This window comes from Aythya fuligula, chromosome 25, assembly GCF_009819795.1.
Source record: "Aythya fuligula isolate bAytFul2 chromosome 25, bAytFul2.pri, whole genome shotgun sequence".
Classification (NCBI taxonomy): Eukaryota; Metazoa; Chordata; class Aves; order Anseriformes; family Anatidae; genus Aythya; species Aythya fuligula.
In genome coordinates, this window is record NC_045583.1 from 3,259,534 (window position 1) to 3,280,082 (window position 20,549).

General features: G+C 52.8%; 1 protein-coding gene across 1 annotated transcript; it reads left to right on the forward strand.

The window, feature by feature from the left end:
- The first annotated feature begins 1,528 nt into the window (after window positions 1-1,528).
- Window positions 1,529-12,205, forward strand: DENND2D (DENN domain containing 2D). The gene is made up of 12 exons (XM_032203199.1): window positions 1,529-1,643; window positions 4,695-4,879; window positions 5,460-5,572; window positions 5,685-5,754; window positions 6,146-6,223; window positions 6,318-6,458; window positions 8,163-8,311; window positions 8,422-8,599; window positions 9,091-9,132; window positions 9,949-10,039; window positions 10,477-10,716; window positions 11,740-12,205. The coding sequence occupies exons 1-12, from the start codon at window positions 1,586-1,588 to the stop codon at window positions 11,799-11,801; spliced, it is 1,407 nt and encodes a 468-aa protein (XP_032059090.1). The 5' UTR covers window positions 1,529-1,585; the 3' UTR covers window positions 11,802-12,205.
- Window positions 12,206-20,549: the final 8,344 nt, after the last annotated feature.

Genomic DNA, 20,549 nt, shown 5'->3' on the forward strand with positions numbered 1-20,549 from the left:
ACAAAGGGACAGTGTTTGCTTGGGAGCGGGGAGGTTTGTGGCTGGGAACACGGCTCTTTTCTTCTGGGCACAGAAGGCGTCTGAGCAGAGTCAAGGCGTTAGCGAAGCAGGATCGTAGTCAGAAGCTTGGCTTAAAGGGAGCAAGGAGAAAATATTTGTGCATACGGAAAAAAAAAATAATTAAAAAAAAAATCTGGGGATTTCTTCTGGCTGAAGGCAGCAGCCATTCCTCCAGAGTCACTCCGGTTTCCAGGAAAGGAGGGATTTTCCTCTGAAATTAAAAGGGAAAACCCCTAAATTTTTATTCTCCTGCCGTGCCAACAGGAAATTTCTCCATGGAGCAACAAACACTCCTGCTGCCATCTCCTTTTAAATGCACAAGTGCTCTTCCAACCCCTCGAGATCAGCCAGAAACTGTCCCCAGACCAGCAAATCCCTGAGGACCGCATCAAGGCAGCAGCAGCAGGGAAGGAAAGGGGACAGGAGTTATCGCAGAGCACAAAGGGAAGGGATTTAGTGTAGGAAAACGGGGCTATGTCTGAAAACAGCCACACTCCAGCACAAAGGCTAAGGTCTGTGCATAGCTCGTCACACCTAAAATCCTCATAACTGTGCCCAGAGCCCCCTCTGGGTGCTTTATTTGCTGTGTAAGCACTGCCTAAGAGAGGCAGAGGAAACATTGAGGGTCTGGGCAGGTGAATGATGAGGAAAGGGGATTTTTTTTTAAAGATATCACTGGTTTTAGAGAACCTTTTCCCACTGATGGGTCTGGAGTGGTGGAACCATGAGCAAAGCCCAGCAAAGCAGAACGACCGAGCCCTGCTTCCCCCAGCAGCACGGGGAGCTGGCCCCTGGCCTCTGCAGCCCTGGAGCTGGCCCAGCTCCCTCTGAGTCACCCGGAGAAGGCAGCAAAGCTCTGCCCACTGGACAAACGCCAGCACAGGTGACTGCACAGCCCGGCCGGCATTCCCAAGTCCAGACAAGCTCGCAGCCATGGGGATGAAGGTGTGGGGGCAGCGGCAGGACTGGATCTCCAGCACGACGCAGAGGGGACCCCAAAACCTCTGGCCCCTAAAGGGGACTGTTCAGCATCACCCCCGGCTTCGGGGTATACCCCGGGGCAGCTCCCCCCTACCCGGGCTGGGGCCGGCTCCCCACCCTGATACCCACGGGGCACTTCCCCAGTGCCCGACTCCCCCATGCCCAGGTCCCCCTGGGTCCCCGGTGCCCGGTGCTCCCGGTTCCCGGTGCTCCCTGGCCCCTCGTACCCAGGGATGCTCCCGGCTCCCCCACACCCAGGTCCTCCCAGGACCCCCACGCCCGGTGCTCCCGGTGCCCGCTGCTCCCGGCTCTTCCTCCCCCGGCCGCTCCCGGTGCCCGTGCCCTGTCGCTCCCCGTTCCCGGTGTCCCCACCCCCGTACCCCAACCGGTGCCAGGTGCTGTCCGGCTCCCCCCCCCGGTTCCTCCTCTCCTCTCTTCTCCTCTCCGCCCCGTCCCGTTCCGTCCCTCCTCCCCCGGGAAAGCGAAAGCGCAACGGCTGGGCGGAAGCCGAGCCGTGCCGCGCCGGGGGCGCACCGGGGCCACCATGGCATCAAACATCGGCAACTTCTTCCGACGGAGCCTGCGGCGATCGAGCCGCAAAGGTGAGGGCAGGGAGGGACCGTCGGGACGGGACGGTGCCGGTATCGGTGCCGGGGACGGTGCCGGCGGAGCGGGGACTTGCCCGGGTAGCGCAGCTCAGCCCCACTGGGAACGGCCCCGGTAGGGTCCCCCCAGCCATGCCCGCTGCCCTCTCCACATCCCCGGTGCCCTCCCCACATCCCCGGGGCTCGCCGCAACCTCTGCGGGGCTCAGCCCTTGTGCTGCGCCCCGTCCCCGAGGAGCCAGCCCCGTCCCGAAAGAGCCCGCTCCATCCCCCGGGGATTCGCCCACCCCCGGGCACTGGCACCCAGCCCTAGAGGTTGGCACCCACAGCAGGGGCAACCCCCGGTTTCCCCCCAGCCACGTCCCCAGAGGCTTTGCAAGCCCTTTGCCCGCTGAGCTGGCATCGTGGCTCCGGGCATGGTGGCCACAGGAACCCTCGAACTGGCCCGGAGCAGCTCCACCAGCCCCGACATCTACGGGGTGCGGTGCCACCAGGGCAGGCAGCACCGCAGGGCCCCCGGGAGGGTGGCACAGAGCTTGGTCCTTTGGGATCTGCCAGCACTGCAGAGACAGGGGATGGATGGGGGGCTTTGGCTTGCCCCCACCTCAAGCCGGGGCCAGGCTGGGGATTTTGGGGCTCGGTGTGACCCCCCCGTGAGCGCTGTTGTGTGCAGGCTGGTTCTCGCTCTCGGTGTGATATCTCGTTTGTTTTTCCAAGCTCAGCAGAAAAGGCTCACTGAGGCAAAAGCCATTTCCTCCCCGCCGGGGCAGGTGGGTGGCTGCGCGGTGCGAGCGGCTCACTGCCATGCAAATACACGCGTGGGGCCGGGAGATTTCCCCCAAGCCGCAGCCCAGGAGCTGTTTGGGCAGAACAAAACAGGTTGTGCCGCATCACGAAGCGGCCCCGAGCGCTGCCTTCGGCTGATAAGGAACTCCCCCAACAGCGTGGGAAGCTGTTCATGCAGAAAAACCTCCTTCTTTCAATGCCGGTGCCTTTTCATTGCGGGCCAGGGTGCAGTGCAGCAGCCTTTGCCCTCTCCGTGCCCGTGGGAGGGAGGGGTGTGAATGCACAGCACCAGCAGCTGCTTCCCTTTGGAGCTGCGTCCCCACTACGGGGGGACATTCCCTGCTTGCAGCGGGGGGCTCTGGGCTATTCCCAGTCCCTTCCAGCTTGGACTACGGCAGAGCTGTTTGTTGGCTGAGACAGCAGAGCAGCAAATCCCATCCTGTGGCAGCAGCCTGCATCCCCAGGATGCGTGGGGAGCTGCTAATCCTGGTGGTTTGGGGGAGTGCTGGGATGCCACATTACACCAGTCCCGTGCTGCGCAGCGGTGCATGGGCCTCTACATCCCCAGAGCTCATCTTCCAGCAGCTCAGGGATGAGGTGCTGTGGTCTTGGAGGGATTTAGGCTCGGACACTGAGAGTTTTGCAGCCCAACGTGGTGCAGGGGAGCCCAGCCAGGTGGGTGGCACCGTGCCCTCAGCAGTGCTCTCTGGGCTGGGCAGGATCGTGTGCTGACACCACAGCTCAGTGTCAGCAGCTGCCCCGCCATGGAAGGTTTTCTCTTAAGTGTTTGAGAAGATGCAAATGCAGATCCTGTTGGAGAGCACATCTTGCATTCCCTGAAATACAGGCCTGGACGGGACAGGACAGGACAGGCAGGATTTAACCATGCTTTCACCTCACAAAGTGCGAGGGGAAAGCAAGCAATGCTGGCAGCCAGCAAGGACAGGAGCCACCAGCAGCCTTCCCCATGGCACAGCCTGTGCAAGGTGATGGAGGAATGAGAGATGCTCAGGGACAGGAGATTCTGGTCCCTGGGCAGGGACCACCCGTGATGGGACAGCGAGTGTCACCTCCTCAGCCAAGCTCTGTGCTCCTGTCGGCTGCCAGTGGCCAGGAGAGAAGGCTGGAGCCCTGCTTCAGGACTAAAGGAGATGGCTACGGAGCTGGGGGGACACGCAGGGTGGGCCTGACCCCAGAACTGCCATCAGAGGAGGACGTGGGAGCAGCCTACCACAGCTGGGTATTGAGCTGCTGAGCTGCAGGAAGCCCACGGGATACCCCAGGATCCGGGGACAAACTGCAGGAGTTGTTTCACCCAGGCATTTATTCTCCTGCCTTTTACACCTAGAAGCAGCTCAAGCCTTGCTGTAATGCCATAATCAGAGGCAAGACCAAGCCCAGGACAGCTGCAGTGCAGGAAATTGGGTATTTAGAAAGTCACAGACTTGCTGGGAGAGGGCAGAGCTGTGGCATGGCCTCAGCCCCCTGCCAGCTCCGGGCTCCTCCACTGCCAGCCCTCGATCGCTCTGCCCCGCGGCATCCACCCCAGGGCCCTCGGAGATGTCAGCTCGGGCTCTTCTCCTTCTCGTTTCTCGGTTTGGGGCCGTGACAGCTGACACTCCCCAGCTGTTTCCCCCAGCCCGCCCAACAAGAATGAGGATGCAGTCGCAGGGAGCTGCTTCGTGCTGGGAGCTGCAGCTTAGGGAAAACCCTCGAGTATCTCGTTTGCAATCAGCAGTTCCCAGGACCGAGAGCATCTGGCAGGGAGACTTTGGGATTCATCGCACTGGAGCTTTTGGAGGTGCTTAAGCAGTATCTGTGCTGGCTGTTTGCTGTTTTTTTCCCCCTAAGAAAATAAATTTAAGTGCTCCGAAAACATTCCCACACATTTCTGCAGAGACCATCTGCTCTCCGCCACCCCACGTGCCAGCTTTGCTCTGGGTACCCCTCTGCCCTCACTGACACAGGGTGAAGGAGTTCTGGGGGTTCTGACAGTGCTCAGATTTTCTCCGAAAGACTCCTAAAAGCTAATTATTTATTTCCTTTCCGTGTCCTGCACTGATGGGTCCCTGGCTGTTCACCAGCACCATTGCAGGGTGCACAGGGCATCGTGTCCCGCTCCCCTCTGGTCGGATCTCGGGTAGCTCTGCATCTCCCATCCTGCCACCAGGACACCTCCTGGCCTTTCGTTTCACTGTGCTCTCTCTCTCTCTCTCTTTTTTTTTTTTTTTGGTTTGGTTTTTGCTTTTGTTTTTGGCTACAGAAGGAAAACAGGAGGCCCCTGCTGCAGAAAACAACTCTTCGCGAGCGCTGCAAGGGAAGGCAGGAGACCGGAGCTCTGTCCTCTACTCTGCCGGGCAGTTTTTCTTCGAGTACCTGGTGGTGGTGTCGCTGAAGAAGACTTCAGATGGACGTTACGAACCCAAGATTACATACCAGTTCCCAAAGGTATTTAGCCCCACTTTTGGGGGAAAAAAATGAGCTTTTTGAGATTAAGAGGAAGAGGGGACATTGCTCCTTCCCCCACCGCTGGAGCCAGAGCAGGAGAACAGGAAAGCACCCCGTGCCCTGGAGGTGCAGACCCCAATGTGGGGCACTGGGGCTGCTGTGACCCCCCCCTTCCTTCCCTCCCTCCTTCCCTCCCTCCCCGTGGTCCCAGCCCGGGGCACAGTGTCCAGGTGAAGCAGCCCATGGGTGCTCCCTGCTCCCTTCTCCCCAGCAGGGAGAGCCCAGTCCTGGTCCTTGTCGCTCCCTGGGAGCTCCAGCAGCAAAATCACCTCTTAGGGAGGTGGCACATGGAGATCCCCCCCCCCCTTTGAAGAGTATTAGGTGCCTGCACTGTGCCCCGATATCCATGGGGTAAAACAGGCTGAAATTGGGACTTTGGGGAGCTGCTTGCCTAGGGATGTGCAGGCACCTTCTGCTTCGGTCTCACCAAGGACGCTGGGGCCAAAAGGTCCGCCCCTGCCCCCTGCAGCACCCCGGGGCTTTGGGCATCACCCTGACTCATGGCATCACTTTGTTCCAGCGCGAGAACCTCCTGAGGGGCCAGAAGGAGGAGGAGGAGCGCCTCCTGCAAGCCATCCCCCTCTTCTGCTTCCCCGACGGCAACAACTGGGCGCCCGTCACCGACTTCACCAGGTACCCGCGCCGCTGCGGGGTCCCGGCTGCTGCTTCCTACCCGGTGCCACCGTACGTGGGGGCTGTGGGCTGGGAGAGCCGCCCCGTCCTCATGCCTTGTCCCTCCTTGCAGTGAAACCTTTTCCTTCGTCCTGACGAATGTGGATGGCAGCAGGAAGATCGGCTACTGCAGGCGGCTGCTGGTGAGCATCCCCCATTAGCCCCGGGGCATGGTGGCGAGCGTGGCAGGAGGTCTCAGAAGATGGGGAGAAAACTTTGGGAATATGCCAAAGGGCTTTGCATCAAAACTATTAACAACTCCGGCATCCAAACTGCCTTCTCCAGGCCCCAGCACCATCTGCTTATGCAGCATGGGCTGCGTCCTTGGCCAGAGCACCGGCTCTGAAAATCCTCCAGCGGGAAGTTGTTTCTTTTCCTTTGAAATGCCAGAGCCATCCCTGCCCCTCAAAGGGCATCTCCTCGGGTTCCCAGCACATCTTATGTGGTGAATGGGGCTGGAGATCACTGGGGAGAGCAGGGAGGTGGTGTTGTGGGGCTGGGAGGTGCTCCAACCTCTTTTCCATCCTCTTCCAGCCCTCCGGCCGTGGCGTCCGCCTCCCTGAGGTCTTCTGCATCATCAGCTGCCTGGGCTGCTTTGGGCTCTTCTCCAAGGTAGGGACGTGGTGGCTCCATCCAGCACCGTGGTGGCCCTGGCAGCCATTGGGCCACCCACTGGGGTTTGACGGCTCCTTTCTGCCTCCCCCAGATCCTGGACGAGGTGGAGAAGAGGCGCCAGATCTCCATGGCGGTGATTTACCCCTTCATGCAGGGCCTCCGGGAATCGCCCTTCCCGGCTCCAGGGAAGACGGTCACCATCAAAAGCTTCATCCCCGAGTCGGGCACAGAGGTTGGTGGGGTTCTGAGGGCTCAGCACCTTCTGGTCTGCTCCAACTGTCCGCTGGAGCATCCTCTGTATCTGCAGCATGCATGGGTGCTCCCTGGAGCAGTGGGTCAGGCTGGGGGGGGCTTCATGCCCTGGGAGATGTGGGTGTCCTCTCCCTCCGTGCCGAGGAGGAGAGCAGCCAGTGGTGAGGATGAGGAGGTGGAGGAGGAGGAGGAGTAGAAAGAGGAGGAGAGAGAAGGAGGAGAAAGAGAAGAAGGAGGAGGAGGAGGAGAAATATGAGGATGTGGATCAGGATGAGGCTGGATCCCATCCACAGTGATGCCATCTTTCATCTCCGCCAGCCTGGAGCTGGAGCCACCAGCACAAAACCTTGCTCAGCACCGTTCCTTAGCTCGCTGCCGCCTGCACGAGCGGCCCAGTGGCACGGTGCCCACGGGGCTCATCTCGCCCATGCACAGCACGGGGCCACACTGGGACAGGCAGAGCCTTTGCTTTTTTTCTTTTCCTTTCTCCTCCGGTGATGCTTCAGTGAAAAAAATGGGTTGGATCTGTCCTGGCACCCCACAGGATAATGTCAGTGCTGAGCATCGCTGGGGACGTGTCCTGCCAGGGTGGGTCTAGGAGCAGGATCCCTTCTCTCTAGTGCAATTTGGCAGCTGGCTATCAAATTGCAAGAGATTTCTTCATCCAGGAAAGCTTGCGCAAGGGCTTTGCACGTTGCTCAATGCTCTGGCTGAGGGCCAGGCTGCAGGGTGCGTGGCTGGGGGTGACGGAGAGGGAGGACACATGGGGACGTTCTTCGAAAGAGATGGGCTTTGGGGCTCCAGGCAGGGGCTGGAGCAAGTCGGGGAGATCCATGAGAAAACGGGAAGGAGGTGAAAATAAATCCTGGGAGCTGCATGGGCCAGGAGCTGGGGACCACGCAGGATTTGTGCTGGAAAGGGGCTGTGGAGCCCAGCCAAGCCCTGAGCTGCTGGCTGGGAACACAGCTGGAAGGGTGTCACAGCACGGGGAGGAGAGGGACAACGCCGAACCCAGGAAAAACGGGGGCCAGGGCTGTGATGGGCGACACAGTCCTGCCAGTCCCTGGCTGGTCTCTGTCTGGGGCTGCCCACAGCGGGGAACACGCACCCACCAGGTTTAGGAGGCTCCTCTCCAGGGCAGAGCCAGCAGGACAGACAAACCACCCGCAAATATCTGCTCGATGTTTCACCTTTGGGCCCTCCTAGCTGTCACGAGGCAAGCCAGCCCTCTGAGGGAGTCTTTTGAGGAAGCTTATGCGGTTTTTATAGCAGAAAAGTCATGTCTTAAACCTTCCTCCTTTTCCCGGGCAACTTTCTCCGCTGTTGCTCACAGGCGAGCTGTCAGCTGCTGAGATCGGGGCACTTCCCTGCTGGGCTCCTACCAGAGACTCACGAGCACTGGAGAAAAGAGGCATTTTGGTTAAAATTCCATTACCCTAATTAATAAAACCACAGTACGCAGCACCACTGCACCTTCATTGCTGTGTGTCCCAAATCACCACGCAGGACAAGGTGAAGCTTGTGCTTTGCAGAGGGTCTTGACGGAGGTGCTGCAAACTCCAGGAAGGGCGTTTGGGCAGCGCTGTGGTCATTAATTGCTCCCAAACTGCCTTCCTGGGGAGCCAGGTCAGTGCTGGGGGGATGTTTCACCTCCTAAGGGGGTTTGGTGGCTCTCCCTCCACAGCTCATCGAGCTCACGCGGCCCCTGGATGCCCACCTGGAGCACGTGGAGTTCCAGGCGCTGCTCCAGCGGCTCAGCCCCGACCTCATCCTGCACATCTTCGCCTCTGCCGTGTTGGAGCGCCGGCTCATCTTCCTGGCCGAGGAGCTGAGGTGAGTCCTGAGCTCTTTATTTTCAAAAAAAAAAAAAAAAAAGAAACACAAACACCACCAAAACCTTGCAGGACGCAGCTGAGCTCAGGGTGCTCCTTGTCCTCTCGCAGCGTCCTCTCGCAGTGCATCCACGCGGTGGCCGCTCTCCTCTACCCCTTCACGTGGGCTCACACCTACATCCCCGTGGTCCCCGAGTGCCTGCTCGACACCGTCTGCTGCCCCACGCCCTTCATGGTGGGCATCCAGATGCGGCACCTGGAGCGGGTCCTGGACCAGCCGATGGAGGAGGTATTTGAGCCAGGGAGGGTGAAGGTGGCTGGATGGAGACGTGGATTTATCCATGGCCCTGCGGTTGTGCTGGCGCTGGGGCTGAAGGCTCAGGTTGTGCCCTTTTCTCTTCTGGAGGGATATTCTCTGGATCAGGGTTTTGTGTCCCTCTTCCTTCTGGCACCTGGGGCAACGCCTCCATGTCCCCTGGGTGCTGCCCCAGGACCCACAGCCCTGACCCTAAGGGATCAGGGAGCTGACATCAGCTGCTGGCTGCCGGCATCATCCCAGCCCTGCAAAAGCAGAGGCTGGGGACAGCCACCAAGTCTGGGGCAAACACAGCCCCTGGGGAGATGCCTGCAGCACAGAGGTACCGAGCCCTCTCCTGCCGCCCTCATGGGCTGCAGACACAGTGGTCTGATCCCAAAATGGGTGGGAGGAGGCCACGGTGCCAGAGGATGTCTTGGTGAGTCTGCTTGCTCAACCCCGTCACTCTCTCTGCTCTCTTTCAGGCTCTGATAGTTGACCTGTGCAAAGGGAAGATCATCCGGGCGGTAGGTGTCCCTGCACGGGGTCTGGGGCTGGGCTGGGCCCCCTGTTCCCCCTCGGTCCCAGCTGCCTGGCAGCTCTCCCGTTTGGGTGTCAGAGCGGCAGGGTGTCCCCCTGCTGCGGTTTAACCCGGCCGGCAGCTCAGCACCACGCAGCTGTTCGCTCACCCTCCCCCTTCCCCCTCTGGGATGGGGAAGAGAAACAGGAAAATGAAGCCTGTGGGTTGAGATACAGACGGTTTATTAGGGCAGAAAAGAAAATAAAAGAACAATAGTAACGATAATAGTACTACTAATAATAACGTGTGCAAAACAAGTGGCGCACAATGGCTCACCACCCGCTGACTGATGCCCAGCCTATCCCCAAGTGTAGCCACCCCTATATACTGTTCAGCATGACCCCATAAGGTATGAAATACCCCTTTGGGCAGTTTGGGTCAGCTCTCCTGGGTCTGCACCCCCAGCCTGCCTGCTGGCAGGACAGAGCAAGAAGCTGCAAAGTCCTTGGCTTAGTGTAAGCACTGCTCTGCAACAATTAAAACATCAGCGTGTTATCAACATTCTTCTCATTCTAAATCCCAAACACAGCACCCTACCAGCTCCTAGGAGGAAAATTAACTCTGTCCTAGCTGAAACCAGGACACCCACAAATGGGTTTCTCCACCCGCTGCATCTGTCCCATGAGCCAGAGCACCTGGGTCTGTGGGCATGCCATACCCAGCATCACCGCGCGCTAATTAATTAATGAGCCCTACAGAAAGCCCCGCTGATGGGGCACGTTCCCAGCAGTGCCAGGTGCTTCACAGCCCCGTTGCTTTCCAGGTCGGGGATGAGGAGGAGATCTTGCCCATCAAGCTGCAGAACGAGATGCTGACGTCTCTGAACAGGCACAACAACAACAACAACGTGCACAGTAAGGGCGCCTCGTTACAGGTGGTAAAATACATGCAGCTGCCCTCCGCGGGTGGCCACAGTCCCCAGCAAAATGGCTTTTCTAATGGAAGCTGGCCTGAGGTGTCCCTGCCCCAAACTGGGGCAAAATGCAGCCACGGGAGAGAAATGCCTCAGCCCTTCTCCTTCCTTGCAAAATGTGAGGGCAGGAACAAGTGATTCTGCTGCAAAAATCGGGTTTTGTCGATATTTGGCCTGCAAAGATGCTGCTGTCCCGGAAAGCAAATGCAGCCAGTGCTCCTTTATCAAAATTAGCTTACAGGCAGAGGGAGGTTTTAAGCAAATAACAGTTTGTTGGGATGGAAGCACAGTCTGTGAGCTGGCCAGGTTAAAATAGGACCATCTGCCGTATGTCCACAAGTGCCATCCCCACCCCTCGTGCTCTGTGTCCTCTTCCAGCACTCGAGCAGGTGAACACGCTCGTCTCCGAGGCCTTTGTGCAGTTCTTCGTCCGAATCGTTGGACACTACGCCTCGCACATCAAGTGGAGTAAAAACGGCCTGGGGACCTTCCAGGAGCGAGCCTTCTGCAAAGCCATCGCCTCCAAGACCAACCGCAAGTTTGTGAAGAAGTTTGTGAAGACCAACATGTTCTCCCTATTTATTGAGGATGCAGAGAAGAGCAGGATCCCGCAGGAAGGTAAACAGCCTCATCTCTCCTTTCTTCACTGGTCGGGTGAGCTCTGCAAAGTCTTGGGGGATTTGGTTAAGGGAAAAAGATGCCCCGTGCCCAGGGCAGGCTGCAGCACCGGGCTGGGGATGCTCAGGACAGCGAGAGGCACCCAGGAACCCATTTGCCTTCCATACTTACATTTCTCCGGCCTTGTCAAGCAATCAAAAAGCCATCCCCAGGCTCATTTTAGATCTTGTCTGGGGCTGAGGCAGGCTTACCAAGGGCTCAATGTTCAGGCAAACATGCCAGTAGCAGCACAAATATTTGGCTTGCACTCAGGCAGCAGCTGGGAGCTGGCTCCTAGCTGTGCTGCCAGCAGGTCCTGACTCATCTCTGCCGCCGGCTCCAGCGCGGATCCGTGGTGGCTGGGTTGGTGCTTCCTCGTGCCCAGGAGGGCACCAGCCCGAGCGGAGCCTCCTCCCAGCTCATGATGAGAGCAAACAGAGGCGAGAGAGGTTGAGGACGTCACCAAAAACATCTGTCGGTGGCCAGAGATGTCGTGGCCTGGGGTGCAGCACAGCAGAGGGCACGTGGGGCAGTGCTGCAGGCAGTGGGCAGCACGTGGAGCCCATGGTGGGTCCCTTACAGCCTGCCTGAAACCTGCCCAGAGGGGCAGAGGCATGGCACAATCCCAGCTTTCCCATCATCTTCCCAGCCCATGTCACCGTTGTGGCTGGTCACAATCTCAGGGCCTCCCACTTTGTTTCCTCCTCACGGGTTGGATAGGAAACACAGAAACTGAGCCGGAGTGACGGCACGGGTTAAAGCCTTACGCTAACCCAAGCGTGACAAAGCTCATTTGGGGTGGGTGGAGAGTGCTGGGTGGAATTGCCACAACCTCGATGCCACCCTCACCTGGGTGGCAGCCACGCAGCCGGGCCCTCCCCGCACCCTGCTGCTCAGCACCGTGCACGAGCAACGGAGCGTGGATACAACAGCTCTGGCACTTGCGGTGTTTGGTGACGGCACACAACTTTTTCTTGTCCACAGTGTATTTCCAGCAGAAGATAACAGAATACCACGAACAGAAGAAGCACCGGAGGGACTCCTGAAGGGTAGCCAGGAGCACCGGAGCTGGAACTGAGCAGGTCTCTGCCAGCAGCGCTGTGCTGGCTTGAGCCGTGCCCCATCCAAGGGCAGAGCACGCTGGACTCTGCTGGATCTGCCCACCCGTTCCTGCCTGTGACTCATGAGAAGCACCAAACACCAGTTTCAACCCTTTCCTTTCTCCCTCAGGGCACCATTGCACTGGCAGACTTTCACACAGGGCTAGCACGCAGGCTGTGGTTTCTTTTCCAGCCTTGCTAGCGACAGGGACAAACCACACCTCAGTGCCCAGCTCTGCACCGAGCCTTTGGCCACACCAGGACCTCACGTGGAGATGGAGGGAAGTCAGGGAGCAGGTGCCTGCTGGCTGCAGGACAACAAGGGCTGTAGAGTAATTGTTAAAGAAAAAAGAAAAAAAAGGATGAGTAGGAAATGCTGTTATTTCTAATTAAAACAAACCTAGGTTTTGCAAATAAGCAACATCCTATGAAATGTGTTTCCGAGGATTCTGGTATTAGCAGTTGTTTCACTTTGTTTTCTGTCGAGATATGCTCATTGTTCAATGCCAGCAGGAGCAGTCTCAGTGGGTTTTAGCAGTTTCCTCTGTAGTAGCTCTCTTCTTTGTTGGTACTACTTGGAGCAACAGTCCCAGTTTAGCTCTTTGAAGAAACTAAAATACTCTTTCCCAACAGGTTATTTATTCGCACTGTAAGCAAACTGTGAAGGCCACCGGGCTATGTTTTGTCGTGGAGGGAAACAGCAGATCAACAGCTTCGGGCAGGGAGGAAATAATAGTTAAATCAAATAGTAAAACATCAACATTCTACTTGTTCCTGGTTTTGATGCCAACTTTTTTTTAAAACCTCACTGTTGTGTTTTTTCAGTGCTGTTTCTGAAATGTGATGCCTGTAGCAGATAAGCTAAATTGCAGTGCTCCCTCCCTCCTTTTCTAACACATTTGCCCAGGGAACAAGCACTGCAGCACAGACAGCAGGGGCTGGCTGCAGATGCACCTGGTTCCTTCCCAGTTCCTTCCCTTGGGGGAGAAGTGGATGAACAGGGAAGGAAACTTGCTTCTCCCCAGCAAGAGCTGTGGTAAAAAGCAGAGCTTCATCCTCCTCTGTGGGATTGTAGAGCCAAGCTGCCGTATCGCTCAGGAGCTGCTGGTCATATGTACCACACAGAGATGGTTATCAAAACTATCTTTTAATACAGCTTTTGCAGTGGCATTGAGTTGCCACTGAATGCCACAGTGAGAGATTTTATATAAACGCGACAAAATAAGCAGGCTGTCTGCCAGACAGCTTTCACTTTCGGAGCCGTTGAACTAACAAAAACAAGAGACGCAAAGGGCAATTATTTTAGAACTATTTGTGTAGTCATGCACAAATACAAGCAACAGAAGAACACTTGGACAGAGGATAAAAAATGAACAGCAACGAAACACTCCATCCACGCTGAAAGAAAATCAGTGATGTTTTGATCAACTCCCATGTGTGTTTGGGGGAGAGAACCAAGAACAATTTGTCAGAAAAAAAAAAAAAAAAGAAAAAAAAGAAAAGAAAGAAAAGAAAAAAACAAGTGGTTTTGGCACTGTAAGTACCTTCTTTGACTCCACAAGTTCGCTCTCATGGGTAGAGAGAAGGTTACAAGCAGTCAACAGGAAGTTAAAGGTTAGCGATCTTTCTCTGTGCTCTTTTCAATTGAATCTGCCAGCAGAAAAGGGAAACGGGTGGGGAAATTAAAGGCACTAATCAATAATTGTCCCTTTGGTAAAGACCACTCGCCTCCCTCTTTTCCTTCTTGCTCACCACCACTTTGAGAAGATGCTGACCTCTTTTGGTTGTGAGGTGTAACACAACATCTCACTGAGAAAAATGGGAAGTGGTCCTTGCTTTGGCAATGGGTCTTCGAAAGAGTCAGAAGTCACACAAGGGACTGGAAGACTTGCTTCCGCCTCAGAAAAATGTCATAGAAGGTGCTTCCCTAGGTGCTGAAAAGAAAATGGAGATATGCAGAACCTGCTCCCTAAATTAAAAAAGATGTCATTCAAAGGCAGCCAGTGCTACAGACATGAGCATGGGTTAACTACAGCGGGTTAGAAGGGTTCATGCTCTCCTGCGTGCTTGCCAGAGAACAGTATGAAATGCAGCCTTAAGCTACTTAAAGCACTTTTCCTTTCGATTTTGTCATGGAGTAAGGGACTTAGATCCATTTCCAGTGACCAGCTCAGAAAAGCATTGTTTGGGAAGCATCCAAGTCCTTAGCTCAGCCTCTCACTTGGCTACAGGGAAGACAAAAGGGGAGAACAGGGATGGGTACAGAGAACTGGGCAGCTTCCTGGCACTAACCCCTCCGCCCACTGTCCAGCAGCAGCTCCAGAGCTACAAGCAGCTGAGGATGCTGGAGCAGGCTCCAGCCTGCTGGAAGAGGCAGTCTCCACGTGCTGTAAGATGAGCTGTCAGGGAAGAAGACTGGCGTGGCTGAACAGGGAACTTTTGCTGAGTCTCCTGGAGAAAAAGAAAGTTTATGTCCAGTGGTAGAAGGGACAGGCAAGTTCAGGAGAGAACAAGGAAATTGCCAGCATATGTGGAGAAAAACAAACAAACAAACAAACAAAAAAAAAAAAAAAAAAAAAAAAAAAAAAAAAAAACAAAAAAAAAACAGAAAGGCTGAAGCCCAGCATGAGCTCAGCCTGTCCACTACGGTAAAAGAAAACAAAAAAATGTTTTTATAAATTTATTGACAGTAAGAGGAGGGGCAAGGAAAATCTCCATCCTTTACTGGACGTGGTGGTGAACATGACTACTGAGGACAGGGAAAAGGCTGAGGCTCTTAATGCCTTCTTTATATCTGTCTTTGATAGCCAGACCAGTTATCCTAGGAGTACTCAGCCTCCCAACCTGGAAGTCTGGGACAGGGAGCAGAAGAAGCCCACTGCAGTTCAGGTGGAAGCAGTTAAGACCTGCTGCTCCACCTGGGCTGTCACAAGTCCATGGGGCTGGATAGGATCCACCTGAGGGTGCTGAGGGAGCTGGCAGATGTGATTGCTGGGCTGCTCTCCATCATATATCAGCAGTCATGGTCATCCAGAGAGGTCCCGGATGACTGGAGACTTGCTAATGTGGCACCCAGCTGTAAGAAGGGTCATGAGGAGGATCTGGGTTATTACAGGCCTGTCAGCCTGACCTCGGTGCCAGGAAAGGTTAAAAACTGACATTTGAGGGAGCTGGGGTTGTTTAGTCTGGAGAAGAGGAGGCTCAGGGCAGAGCTCATTGCTCTCTACAAGTACCTGAAAGGAAGATGTGGGGAGCTGGAGGTCTGCCTCTTCTCACAGATAACCAGTGATAGGACTAGAGGAAATGGCCTCAAATTGCAACAGGGGAAGTTCAGGTGGGAAATGAGGAGACATTTCTTCTCAGAAAGAGCATTCAGGCATTGGGAGGGGTTGCCCAGGGCGGTGGTGGAGTCACCGTCCCTGGGGGTGTTCAAGGAGAGGTTGGACGTGGTGCTTGGGGACATGGTTTAGTGGGTGACATTGGTAGTAGGGGAATGGTTGGACCGGATGATCCTGGAGGGCTTTTCCAACCTTAATGATTCTGTGTTTATATGAAAGAGGAAGAAAATGGCCCAGGGCCACAGTCTTCCCGCAGACCTCCAAATCCTCCCACTGTTACCCTCCACTCCTCCTGTATCTTCTCCCTTCCATTATGCTGTAAGTCTTCCTGACAGCTCTGCCCTCATTTCCTGTGCCTTCACGACTTCAGAATGTACTGAAGAAAATACACTGTTTATTTCTTTGAACTCGGTCTGCCTCTCAAACCAGCTGCTTGTAGGTGGAGGCACAGCATTTGCTGCTAGAGACAGAATAACACAGTGTTAGGGACTGGAAGGGACCTTGAAAGATCATCTATTCCAATCCCCCCCTGACTAAGGGAACTGGGCCTCCCACCATGGGTTCTCCTTGTGCGGGTGCTGCTCTGTGACACCTCTACTTGGCTGGTAGAGAAAGCCTCCATTTTTCCAGATGGCCAGAAGAATTCCCTTTCCTAACCAACAAGGCTAAAGAGGGAACCAAGGCATTGTTACAAGCAATAAGACTGAGATTTGGGTTCCTGCGGTAATTTTATCAGATCGTTTCAACACTTCGACGCTTTGTAATTACAGCTTTAGTTAGCATGTCTGATGCAACTTTTGATGCTAACATGTATGTCTCACTTGTGAAGAGCGTTGTATATAGGAAAATAGAGACCAACATTCAGAAAATTTGGGAACATACCAAAGTTCTCCATTGAGTATTTCAATATGGAGCTACTTAGGGACTCCAAGAGTTGTGCGATAAATTAACCTCATGGTTGCCCAATGTCACCTGGCTAAAACAATTATTTGTATTATTCTGTTGCTAAAGTGTTGTATGTGTTGTAGTAAGAATGTCCTAACTGGCTATGAATCCTGGAAAAAGCATCAACTTTGTTAGAAGATAGAATCAGGAAAATACTTTAGGAAGTGCTTAGAAAAAGAAAGTATTTTGTAGAAACACGTAAAAGAATTTAATAACAGTTTAGAAAATGGGGGATTGGAGTAAGTAATAGATGCTAAAGGGTTAACTGTAGAACTATAGCAGGTCTGGAGAGGTCACCCCATGCTGATTTTGCAAGTTTTAGCTAACACAGATGTATATTGTAAACTAATCACAAGGGCAGGACTGAGACAGGATAGCTCTGGAAGATAAGGATTTCTATAGCCCAGGCCATTGTGAACACTAGTTAGCAAGAAAAGAAAAGCGACAAAACGAGAAGATAGCACATTCCCTGCTAAGCAAGAACGGGTTTAGGCGAGTTTTAAGGCTGAAGTGCAAAGTCCATAGCGAGCGAAGACATCCAGCCTTCATCCCGAACACCCCGGCCCACGGCCACAAGGTGGCACTGAGCGTGTGCACTTGGGAGGATTTAAAGGCGGAGACACTGGAAACGATTTCTCGGAAGTCATTGTAATAAAACCGCCCTTTAAAGGAAAAGTTAAGAATATGTATAGGCGTTTTCTTACCGGTGTAACACCCTCTGTATAAATACAGGGTGAACTACTTTGGTGGGTGCACACGATTGTGGTGGGGCGACCCCCAGTGCTGCCCAGCGCTGAATAGACACACCTACTTTACACAACTTTACAGGTTGTGGGGTCTGTTTATAGATTGTGGAGTTTGTGTACAGGTTGTGGAGCCTGATTACAGGTTGTGGAGTCTGTTTTCCTCACGTCACCATCTTGTCCCACCTTTCCCTCACGGGCTGAGGCAGCCTCAAGATGGCGACTGTGGGGCGGCCTGTGGGGAGGCAGGGGGTTGTGTGAGGGAGGGCTGCAGGCGGCATGGAGGGCAGGCTCAGCCCTCAGCCATGGGGCTGGGGAAGATGCTGAGACCCTCCTGGAGTGGCCTCGCTGGTCTGGAGAAGGGAAGGAAGGCTGCCTTGCCCTGGCCATCGTGCCTTTTGTGTGCGCTTCGAGCATTAGGTGAATCTCTGGGTTATGAGCAAAGGTGCACGCTAATGAGAATGGTAATTTTTGATGCAAACAAAATAAAGGGAAATGTGCCCAGAAGTCACACCGTCCCACTTCCTTAGCTGGCCAGTTCCTGGGTGTCCATTGGCATAATGCTCAGGGTGACATTTCAGCCTCTTTCATGCTTGTCGCAGGAGTCATTGTACACCTTGGGTAATTATCGCTGAAAGGTTGTGCAGAAGAATCCAGTGTTAATGCAGAAGGGATTGTCCAGTGGGTGCAGTGATGGAATTCGTTCAGGGTTGCATAAGTGTAAGAGATGACCGTCTACCATCATGTTGCCCAAATGCTGTTCTTTCCCAGGCATTCATTCCTTTATATTCCTGGTTATCTTCCAGAAAGGTGGTTTATTCTCGTTCCCAAACCCTCTAGTATCATGCCATTACCTTTTTTTTTTTTTTTTTTTTTTTTTTTTTTGTCAAATATGATTGAATGGAGACCATTAAAAAGAGCTTTTTTTGTACAAAAAGGAAGGCACAAAAGGAAGTTTTCCTCATAAGAGGATTGAGCAGGCTTTCAAAGGTTTAAGAAATACTCAGTTTCCATGTCTGCCTACTAATACCTCTCAGACATACCTGCTGTTCCTTTCACACATGCTGCTCAGGCTCTTTCAACGGTATTGGAACTTCAATGTTAACAGTGATAACGTAAATACTTTTACCAAGTCTGAGGTCCTGCACTGTCAGGCAGTCTTTTTGTGTGGTATCATCAAGTATGTTATAGTATTGTTGAAACAGTTCTTGTACATGTTCAGAGTTTGCAAAGCTCTTTGGGCTAACAGCCATATAATAAATAAATATGTGCAGCCTATTCCATTTCCTGTGTTTTGGGGATGTACTCTGTTTTAGAAGAAATACACCAAGCTTCACAGGCATTTATAGACAGATATGGTAGATATGATAGATAGGTATTCATAGATATGCTTGAAGGAACTATAAGCACTCCTGTGGTTCCTGGAGTCTGGTTCTACCCTCGCTGGTGCAGAAGCAGCTGTCTGCTAGCAGAGGTTGAGAGCACACGTGAGCATCACCAGCTGGCAACGATTAGAACAAAAAGGGCAAGTTTTGCCCCAAGCACTGTTGTGTTTCTTTCTCCTGTGCTGGATGCCTTAACAGTGTTTTCCATGTGAAGCAATGGTGGGTGAAGTTTTTGTACTGTGAAACAGCATGGGGATGCTGAATGAGTTTGTATTTAGGTATGCTGAAGTTGTCCCAGAGCTCCAGCTGAAAATTGGTGTACTTCAAATGCTGGTTAGAATGGGGCGTAACCATACTGCCTGTGTTAATTGTCTAAATTGGAGGGGTGGTGTCCACATAGGTGAGGTAGGGGAGAATTGCCTCCAACAGGCAATTCAGAGCACCCTGAACAGCAGTCCTCCTGTTTTGGAGTTTTCTTCTGAAAAATCCTTTATATATTTATTTTTTTTCCCCTCTGATAATTAAACAGGATCTGGCCTCTTAGCTTGGTCCCTGTTGGGTTCTGTAAAGCCCTCACAGGCTGGCACTCATTTTGGTCCTGAAGAAAGCTGGCTTGCTTTCTGACACTGCATTGTTGGCAGCTCTGCAATCACGATGAAATGCAGAAGTACTAGAAGTGTGATTGTTGGTAAATAGAGCAGAATAAATCCTCAAGGACATCACAGCTGAAGATTCATGAATGCAGAAGAGCATGAAGGGCAGTGGCCCAAGGGAATAAGCAGGCACCATAGGCCTGGAGGGAATGCCCGTAGCACGTAATAGGTTATCTGATTACAAAGCCACTCAGATATTGATTTTTACAGCTTTTTGCTTTATTCTTAATTTGAAATTCTTTTCAGTTTCCTAACAAGAACAGGAGCAGACTAATTTAAAGCAGTCTCTCGCTCTGGAGAGAAGTTCCTATATCTGCTAATCTTGGGCTAATCATGGTTGCCAGGATCCTGTTTTTTGTTGCTTATCTTTCCTTTCTGGTATTCTATATTTTGCAGTTGCTGGGGATGAGAGAGAAGTAAGGCATGAAGTTGAGAACAGTCTAACAGGTATTCTAGGGTGAATAGAATGAATAAAACTTTGTACGACTAACTTGAAGTGGATAAGTGTTGGGTTTTCTCTGTTCTTTAGGTTTCTCATGCAAGAACACATTGCTGATTCCTTGTATTTTGAGGAGCTAGAGACAAACGTTCCAAAAGTGTTCTTGTGTTTTCATGATTTCCAGAGGAAAAGTATGAAGGATCCAACTTAAATTTGTCTAGCAGGAAACTCCTTGATTTCTATAGTTTTGCACCCAAGCAATATAATACAAAATTCAGTTTGCTTTCCCATTTATTTTATTTATTTATTTATTTATTTATTTATTTATTTATTTATTTGTGGGTCTTTCAGGACATGGAGCAGAACTGGATGGTTTATCTAGTAGCTAATAAAACATTATGCTTTTCATGTCTTTTGCTCAAATCTCTGTGGCTTCTCATGCATATGGCAAATTTTACCCAATTCGCAAAACTGCTGCTGGAAGGCACTTAGGTGGCATCGTACTATGATGACTGTAGCAGAATCTCTAGAGTATAATTTATTATATGATTGCTCTGTTCTTATAGTCCACTTAGGGCAAGAGCCCTTTGCAGTGAGCAGATGAAGCTGCCTAGCTGTTAGTCACATGGATATACTTTTACTACCTATTTGAGATGAAAACAGTCCTCTTAGTGTTTTCTGCTGCTGAAGTGGACAAAGAAGAAACAAATATTTCAGGATAGGCTGCAGAGAATGTGTAGATTTGGGAAGAGTTTTAACTAGACCTCCTGGAAAAGGACAGAGGTGATGTCTGGAGGCACTGGAGTGGAAAGTATTGACTGATAGCGTCAGTCTTAGAAAAAACCTCCTATCCTTTTACATCCTGTCCACTGTGCCCTACCTATCTCATATGCCCAGTTCCTAGAATGTTGCAAATTTATTTCCTGCTGCTGTCAAATGAAAGATAAGCTGGGAGGATATGAGAGACACTAGCCACGGGCAACTCTACATCGCTATTCAGCAGCTAATACAGAGCCGGTTCACTGCGTAGATGTTTCTGCCAGGCTTATTTGAAGACACGTTCAGGTTTGTAATGTCCCAGATGTCCATAGGCTGCTTGTACACAACTCAGAGTGCTCCTGAATTCAACAGCTGACTATAGAAGTGGATAAGTGTGCTGCTGATGCTAACTAACATAACTACTAAAAGTGC

Coding starts and splice junctions, on each gene's coding strand:
- DENND2D (XM_032203199.1), top strand. CDS start 1,586: ATGGCATCAAACATCGGCAACTTCTTCCGACGGAGCCTGCGGCGATCG. Junction 5,573..5,684: donor CCCGTCACCGACTTCACCAG/GTACCCGCGCCG, acceptor CCCTCCTTGCAG/TGAAACCTTTTCCTTCGTCC. Junction 6,224..6,317: donor GCTTTGGGCTCTTCTCCAAG/GTAGGGACGTGG, acceptor TGCCTCCCCCAG/ATCCTGGACGAGGTGGAGAA.